We start from the raw sequence: 9,183 nt of genomic DNA on the forward strand, positions 1-9,183 counted from the left end.
CACGCCCCCATACATACACACACACACGTACGTACGTACATATATCATGAGCTGTATTAGCTGCTCCACAAGGATTAAAGAAAACAAACTAAACCCAGCTACCTTGAGGGGTACTCCAAGTCTTTTTTTATTCCTACTCTAATTGACCTACTCATTGACCTTTGCTTGAACAGCAGTTCCACTCCAAGGCTAAACAGACAGCTGGTTTGCTGCTGCCCAAAATCCCATAAGAAATATGCCATTTCCTTGCCTTGTGCTTCTTAAAGCCACAATCTCCAGCTCTCCCCCTTCTTGTGCACCGACGTCCACCATGATCCATTTCCAGACCCAAGTTGTACCCACACATGCCTCTAACCTTTCGGAAAATAGTATTCTGTAATGCTGAGCAACTGTGCCAGCACTGTTGCCTCAGATTCTTAGGCAAAACTTTTACATTTCTACATTGATTTCCAGCAGCCAACCATTAGCATTTCCCCACAGTTTGTGTCTTTTACTCCATTACCTTTCATTTGTACCTCAACTTATAATGGTCTTGGCACCTAGCCTTTAAAAATCTGGTCGCTTCTGTCTGCCCCAAACACCCAGTTAAAGAATAATCCCCTTGAGTGTTCAATAATGAGTGATAGGTAAGGGTGTACCCTGAACAAGAGATGCAAAGTAACTATACTGGTTTAATAAAGGGAGCAATTTTGGCAGGCCTGTATGCTTCAGTGGGCACAAGAAAAATTGGTATGATAAGAGGTCACTCAAACCACTGAGCAAAGGAGACATAAGGCAGAGTCTCAGCTGGAATCTTGGAGATCGCTTGTCCTACCACCACAGCACACACAGCTCAGACACAGGTGACACTAAACAGGAAAGTTGGTTACAGCACAAGATACCCAGGCAACACTGCTGGTGCACCGAAAGCCCAAAAGAGTGATATTGTTCTCGTATTTCTATTCCGCCCAACCATCAACAGCCATGTTTATTAAAGGAATTACTACATTACCGTTAAATTATTAAAATCCTGTCAATAACACAATCTGGTAATATATAAAAATGAACAGGCTGCTTTGTGACTATATCAATTCAAAGGCATTCTTTCACTGTGTTGCACCAACTTTTAGACACATTATGAAATATACACCCTATAAAAGGAAAAAAAAAAAAAAAACTGTCTGCAGCAGTTCTCACAAAATTTAAGGGAGGAGAAAGCATCAGTGTAAAAAAATCTCACATACTGATCACCCACAATTTACAATGAAGTAATGTACACTGTAATAACCAACTGCATTAGATAAAGTGTAGTGTGTACTGTAAGAGATACAATCGTAATACAGAAAGTATCACTATGAACAAGAATAAATTTGTATGCAAGACAAACAGGCTGCTGTTGTATCCGGAGGAAAAGATGCACATTTCATGGGCTAATCTGATCTTTCACAACAGCTTCCATAAATCAAACACCTCCGCTTACGTGACAAAATTCGCATTCTCCGATTACTCTTCTACATTTTTGCTTTTTAAACTGCACAGGTTTATAAGGTGAATGCAGAGACAAACAGCATCATATTCTGTCATTACCTTAAAGAAATATTTAGAAATATGAAAAATATGTGAGACACGATACACCCAGTTTACTGGTGTTGCCAGTTTCTCCCAAATTAGGAGTGTCAACAACAAAAAATGTGTTAATTTAATGACACAGCCAAGGAAACCCTGGACACACCACTACACAAATTAACATCTTTGTTTGCTCTGTCAGTAGGGAGTGGAGATGCCAAATTCCTCAACTGTTTATACTATTGTAGTCACATACTGTACATTCCCTACTTGGCGGAACCCATGAACGACGGCACATAGGTTTACCTTCAGCTTTTTGTTGAGTTTACAGCAGTATCTGTACAGCATGGCCAAGTTGAGTGGACCAAAATCTGCATAAAAGCTTTAAAAAAAGAAAAAAAGAAAAAAAAAAAAGAAGAAGAAGAAAAGAAGTCTATGACATGTATGTAAAAGCAAATGTATACAGGCCCTGAACTGTTATTACCAACAGGGACGGTAATAACAGTTCTATAGTGTATTAACAACTAATATTTACCTACAAATTATGTTGCTACAGCAGTTAAACATCTTATCAGGTATCAGAGACCCAAAAAAATAAACTACTAATGGAATTACACACAAGAATTGAGGCACGCGCTCTGTCTTGTCCTGTTCGTTCTCTAGTAGTTAGTTTCATCAGTTTCAACGAGTTTACGGTTCTTAGGATGTGACTGCCTCCTTTCTAAAATAAATAATACTGCGTGTGACAACAGCACAACCAAGTTGCAGGTGGAGAGAAACGGACTAGTGTGGTTTTAGAACCGCGGTCTGAGGCAAAATGTTTAGTCAAGCGTCGCGTAGCGCCCGCGGACTCCGAGCAGCTCCTCGAGCTCAGGCACGACTGCGTGTTGCGGCTGCGCAGACGGACGCAGAGGGGAACAGACTGCCGTTCACACGCACGGGACATTGGAGGGGACATTGGGGGGGGGGTTTCACTCACTTCTCGTAGACGAACTCATCATCCGTGCAGAAGTAGTGCGTGTTCGCCGTGCTCTTCGGCCTGCTCCTCAGAGTCGCGAAGTACAGGCGATCTGCAACGTGAAGGCGGACAGAGAGACGGGAAGCTCAGTTCAACTTCCCATCAACTCTCACACACAGCACAGCCAGCGTATGATAACCTGACTGTGCAAAATAACGAGGAATGAAATAATAATAAAGAGGGTGATTTAGAGGATTCGTAATATAACCCATATCCTGTTTGTCGAGCGTTAGGAATATTAATAAAGTGACGTTATTTCACACGTGCAGTGAAGTACTTCTCGGTCGGCCCATGTGTGTGTGTGTGTGTGTGTGTGTGTGTGTGTGTGTGTTCTACGACGTCTCCACCGAGCAGCTTGCTCAGCTCAAGACACTCAACTGTGTGTTAGAAACTGCAGTTTATAGTTCTTGTCTTGACAACAAAGAGAGAGGGGATGGAGCAGAGAGCGCACACCCGATAAGAGTGTGTGTGTCAGATGAGCCCATAAACTTAGCATAATAACTAATACACTAGCTAATGATCAGTACAGCACTAATCCCGTGTTTGCTCACGTCCGTCGCAAGAAGACCAGTCTCACCTTTTATAAACTCGGATGCTCCCAGTAATTCACTGTCTTCTCCCATTTTAAAGAAAGTCGTAAGAAGTGGGGAGTGGTTAAGGCTGTCGAGGGTCATCGACAAAAAAAATTTAAAAAAATAAAAGAAAAATCTGAAGTTGCACGGTGGAAAAAGTGTCAAATTGAAGCCGACCAGTTTACAAATAAAACATTCGGGGCTGTAAAAACTCCAGAGATCCAGGAGTAGCGGATAAATCTGCAGATACAGCTGGCCTCGCACAGAGGTGAGAGGACTTTGCTATTTATGAATGGCTGATGTGGTAGACGGCGGACCGAGGACTGACAAAAGAATCAATAAGACGTGAGTCGGGCATTCCGAAACTACTTCCATCATCATCATGTGCGGCAAAAGTGAAGAATTCCAACAAACTCTGCATTCGAAGTGCCTTCTCGAACATCTAGAAGTCGGCCGGGTGCTGCAAACTATTTCTAGCCCCGCGCAGCAGACCGGTGATCCTTTTTGTCCTTTTACTTCTCTTCGATCCGAATCCGAGGAGAAAATCCGTTCTCTTCCATGGCTGCGGACAAAACACTCGAGTACGAGGCACTTCTTAAAGGGCCGTCACGTGGTCTCCGAGCCGCCAATCGCCGCACAGGGGCGCGTTGCTAAGGGCCGATCGCCGCTGGCCAATCAGAAAGCAAGGTGCGGGTACAGTAAACAGAACAGATTTTCGCGCGGTGGTGTTTTTTTAAAGGGATATTAAAGATTTAAAAGGGCATCGGAAATTGTCATTGTCTTTGAGTGCGAATGAGCGAAGAAGCAAGTCTTTGAATGCTTTGAAAAATCTTATTTGTTAGCCTTACATGTACAGCATAACAACACATTTGTTTGATGCTTTTCTCCAAAGTGAAGCTACCTAGAATTATTTACAAATGCATAATTCTCCTAGACTAATCCAGGTAAAGTACTTGGCTCCAGTGCGGTACAGCAGGAGGTGGCATTCTAACCTATGGTTGCGTCCAAAGCCAGCAGCTCAAATCATTACACACACACACACACACACACACACACACACACACACACACACACACACACACACACACACACACCATCTGAAACCACTTATCCCATGTGGGGTCGCGGGGAACTGGAGCCTAACGCAGCAGCATAGGGCGCAAGCCTGGAGGGGGAGGGGACAGACCCAGGACAGGATGCCGGTCCGTCGCAAGGCACTCCAAGCAGGACTCAAACCCCAGACCCACCGGAGAGCAGCACCCAGTCAAACCCACTGCACCACCACATCCCCCATAACCATTACACTGCCTGCGTAATAACCATACTAATAGTAATGCTGTGCGCACAAAATATGTAGGCCTATATCTCTTCAGATGTACAGTTTCCTAACGTCGCGTTCAGTAAGTAGTCCGGTACACAGCCACGAAGCAATGAAAAGGTGGACGGACGAAAGCAGAAAAAGTAAAATGTTAGGTGAGGATTGTGTGTCAGCCTTTGAGGCATTCCTCCATTGTCTTTATTTGGGTCACTCACTAGGAGAGAGTTACGCTGATGGAACTACAGACAGGCTTGTTTCACGAGCTCTTCTGGAACTGGTACAACGAAAGTTCTGCCATGTCTCAAGTCTCTGCTACCTGACTACCTGCTCAAGTGACAATTTGGCTGCTGTTCTTTAATAAAAAGTGCCGCACATTCGCTCGATTTGGCCGTTGGCGAGGGCGACTCATGAGAACAGTCATGTGGGCCGGGCTTGGGGAGGTTATTCAATATTGCTGAGATCACATACTCCCCCCCCCCCAAGACTTCCCAGAGAGGAAAGCAAACAATGCACTCCCCTTTGGACAAATTTATTCGTCGAGCTGACACTTTTCTCCAAAATGACTTACAACGTTAAGTTACTTACAATGATTTACCCTTTTATACAGCTGGATAATTACCTTTCTCAAGGGTACTAAGGACTGGGTGGAATTTGAACCTGTGCCCTTTGGATCTAAAGGCAGTGGCTCTAGCCACTACGTTTCCAACTGCTCCACTACACATCCACTTGAAACTGGCTGTATTGCCTGTTATTTGATAACATATTGTTCTATTTTTGCTATCATGTGTCTAGAAAACAAAACTTTTTAAAATTTCTGAAAAAAGTTAGCCAACTGGTTAATAGGAGGGATAAGCCTCTAGTTTCTCTACATTGTGTATGTTAGGTATATCGCATTTGACAGAACTATCAAAAATATTTAACAATTTGTTGTGCGGCCCATGGCCCAGTTCACCGGTTTGGCTACTCTAACAAAGTGACACGTTTTGTTTCACTTGTTCAACATGACATGTGAAGGGTGCTCTCCTGCAGACCTCACAAAATCGATCCCAAGGTTATGTGACGTACCGTATGGCCACTTGATTGAAACAGTCCACTTCACCACCAGGAGTTTAAAAGAGCATTCTGAAAATCTAGTAATGTTCTGTTTTTCCAAGTGAACCCCACATTTCACTGGAGGCAATGAATGAAAGTAGTGAGTTGTACACACTTTGACAATTTGACAAGCTGACATGTTGCACGGTGCTCCAGTCATTTGACGCAGTTGTAAGGTTCCCTGACCCTATCCAAATAATCATTTTAACAGTAATAACAGCAGCAGCAAGACTATTAGATATTGGATCAGTGTAAAAGGGCAGTTTTTGCTGGCGATTCTCATGAGTGAGCCCATGTGGTGATGGAAGTCAGAGTGACTCTTGGGGCACATGTTAATATTTCATGCAAGACAACTTCTAAGGGGTATGTACTGTAATTCTTTGACAGAACAATAAAGTGTGTATCTAATGAAAACAGTGAGAAAAACACGTTTTCCACTTTTAGTCAAATCTATAAATCTGAAGTACATAAATTGCACACACACACACACACACACACACACACACACACGTTGACAGAAGCCGCTTGCCCCCAGCAGGGTTGTGGCGAGCCACAGCCTAGCCCAGTGGCACAGGGAAGGGGACACACTCAGGATGGGATACCAGCCCATTGCAGGGCACCCCAGGCAGGACTCGAACCCCAGACCCACCAGAGAGCAGGCACAGGCCAAACCCGCTGCGCCACCACACCCCCCCTGTACATAAATTGCTGCATGCCTTATAGCAGAAACCCATGTCTCAATCCCCAAGATGCCATACTAGTCATACATGTCAAGGAGACCCATGAAACACAAATTGGCATGTGTTCCCTTTTGTATACCTGATGAAGTTCTCAAAGGTTATTTTCCTGTAATTGCTCACACCACCACCAATGCTGAGCCAGGTGTTGGTCCACCATGTGGTACTCTCCCCGAGGCATGTTCGCTGAAACCTACAGCCAGCAGAGTGGAAACGGTGGATGGCTCACACCATCAGAGGTGTGTCTCTCTTTTCATTCCCCTTTTAACTACTCCTCTCTGTAGGTATAAATAATTCAATGGGAGGCTTAACAACAGGGTAGAACGACCAATATCTATAGTTATTAATCTGCAAAGATCAGTATGGAAAAATACGTATAATGTTGAGAGTTGGCTGATATACTTGTACTATTCAGAACTCCTGCACGACTGTGTTCCTTATACATGCATAATTCTCCGGACATATTACACTGAAAGGTAGTATATATCCATTCAGATGCTCCGTGATGGAGCGATTTCCTCTCGTGTGCACACCCCTTTCTTTATCCTATATACTTCCTAGGACTTCCCGCACATCACTGTCATCCTAAGCGGATAAAGAGCTTCCGAAGATGGACAGGTGGAAAAATTCGCGCAGCATTTCAGTCAAACAAACCTGCAGTATATATACAAACACAGAGGTAAAGCTCCACGAGTGCCCAGTGAGAAATGAAAGCGTAAAAGCGAACGCTGACGGGTTCCACGCTCCGCTGGTATAGCTCTCAGTTTCAGTCACCATTTGTCACTTTCTCTTCCTGTCCGCCTTGCCTTCGCTGCGCGTTTCTGGCTGGACGCTGGTTCAGGATTACTACATTTTTGCTTGCATTTGCAAACTAGCTGAGTGCGTCACAAGGTAAAGGCAGGCCTTGAAAAATGCAATAGTTTATTAGGCTGGTGGGAGGAAACTGAACTTTGCTTCCATTATGGCTGTCAATATAACTGTCAAGGTTTTGATATACTGTATTGTTTAATTCTCTTGTAATAACCCTAACCTCTATTTACGCTGTCAGCTGGTGGGAAAAAACATGCCGTGCAGACTCGTCAAAACAACTTAGGATTTCGTTTTACTTCTGCAGAAATTTTTTCTTCACATTTTCCAAGTCTCTTTGCTTGTTTTATTTACCGTCTGACAGTCTCCTACCGAGTGGTTTACTTGTGGACTTTGAGTACGATGGTCGAGACATTTGTTGTAATAAATGTCACTTACTGTACCCTACACCTCAAGGTAAGATATTCTGTGCATGTGTGCTGAGGTATATTGGCATTGGAATAAATATTATATTTTCTGAAAAGCAGGGTGTAGCATGCCGAGGTGGCCCGAGAAGGCAGCCACAGTTGGGGCTAATTACCTTCCCTATTTCTTCCCTGGCACCCAGCAGTAGGGGAGAGAGACGGAGGAGGAGAGCGAATCCCAAAAGACGAACCCGGAGATGACGCTGGCGTCCGGACGGACCCAAGGCTCCCAGCCCCCCGACCCACACGAACCCCCATCCTACCTGTTCCCTGGCCCCCGTTTTCCATCCCCTTCCTTTTCCCTGCACTGAGAACAAATAAAACCCCTCACAGACGGGCACTGCACCCGTTGTCTCCCGCCTCGTCTCTTACACAGAGTTTATTATTTTCCCTTAAAATCAGTTCTGCAGCGTACAGCCAAAAATAATAGGGAAAAAGTCTCAGGCAAACAACAAAACAAAACAATCCAGACAATAAAGATGTGCACCAGAAGCCATGTCTTTGGATGTGAACAAATTGACGTCGCTCACTCACTCACTTTCATTAGCCTGTCCTTGCCAGAATGGTGACAGTTCGGAGCCTTTCCTAGAATTGCTGGGTACAGAACCAAGAGGGGGGACACCAGTCCATCACAGGGTAGCCATACACATACGCTTCCACACTCCGCGGAGTTTAGAGTCACCAGTTCGCCTGAAATATTTCTGGGCTGTGGGAGGAAACCAGAGCACCTGGAGGAGATCCACATAAACATGGGGAGAACATGCCAACTCCATACAGACTGAGCTGGATTCAAACGGTGGCCAAACCATCTAGGCACCGTTGCACAGCAGCATTACCCCCTGCGTCACCAAACTGTTGTATCAGGAGAAAAACATCACAACTGTCTACTACAAATAGCAGTATGTATATGAATTTAAGATGCAGATGGCAGCTCAAGTCGCCATGAGCGAGTGATCATCACTGTGGTGCGGTGCTGGACGTTACTGCCTCTGAAAGCCACACAGGACCAGCAATAAACAACTCGACAGGAACGTGAGCTGCTGCACCCTGCCGACCCAAACGATCAAGGTGCGTTTTTCCTGTTACCTGACTTTTCATTCGTTTTGCATATTAATGCACTCTTCATATCACACAAACATTTCCATAGAAAACATGTACGCTGTATATGTTTTACCAGAACTGAACTGCGAAACGCGCAAACATTAACTACTATTTTCATTTACCTGCTGCTTTTTCTGAGTAACACACCTCAGTAAATAAGTCACAGGCAGTAAACCTGAACAAACTCTACCGTATCAGAGGAATTTCTATGAAAAATATTCAGGATCCTTTAATGCACGCCTACCTTTTCAAGTATCCCTGAGTTATAAGGCATACCTGTCACCGTTCATGCGTCTGTTCGAAGAAATTGCTGCTCACAGAGAACTTATCTGAAAATAGGCTTTTATTGCCCTCCATCTATATATTGTAATTATTCCTGCAGTGTGGTTCATGTGTTTTCTTTAAGAAAAAAAAAAAATTTTTTTTTTTTTTATTTTAATCTTGGCCGTCGTATGCTGAAAACTCAAACCTTAAAGATGCGTTGAATGGGAATTAGTCAAGCATAGTGCAAAGTGTCTAAGTCATTCCT

The 9,183-nt window shown here is 44.1% G+C and overlaps 1 protein-coding gene across 9 annotated transcripts in view; it reads right to left on the bottom strand.

The window, feature by feature from the left end:
- The window catches only part of cdc14ab (cell division cycle 14Ab), a 33,201-nt gene extending 29,487 nt beyond the window's left edge, over window positions 1-3,714 (bottom strand). For 8 of the 9 annotated variants that reach the window (XM_029254954.1, XM_018726831.2, XM_018726837.2 and 5 more), the window contains exons 1-3: window positions 3,141-3,714; window positions 2,525-2,615; window positions 1,852-1,927 (exon numbers count right to left, since the gene is read on the bottom strand). In XM_029254954.1, the coding sequence (XP_029110787.1) occupies window positions 1,852-1,927; window positions 2,525-2,615; window positions 3,141-3,237 (264 nt within the window). In that variant the 5' untranslated portion in view covers window positions 3,238-3,714. Of the gene's footprint in view, window positions 1-1,851; window positions 1,928-2,164; window positions 2,257-2,524; window positions 2,616-3,140 lie in introns of those variants that run through there. The other variant, XM_018726835.2, reaches the window with a different exon arrangement.
- Window positions 3,715-9,183: the final 5,469 nt, after the last annotated feature.

The sequence above is a fragment of the Scleropages formosus genome, chromosome 9, assembly GCF_900964775.1.
Source record: "Scleropages formosus chromosome 9, fSclFor1.1, whole genome shotgun sequence".
Lineage (NCBI taxonomy): Eukaryota > Metazoa > Chordata > Actinopteri > Osteoglossiformes > Osteoglossidae > Scleropages > Scleropages formosus.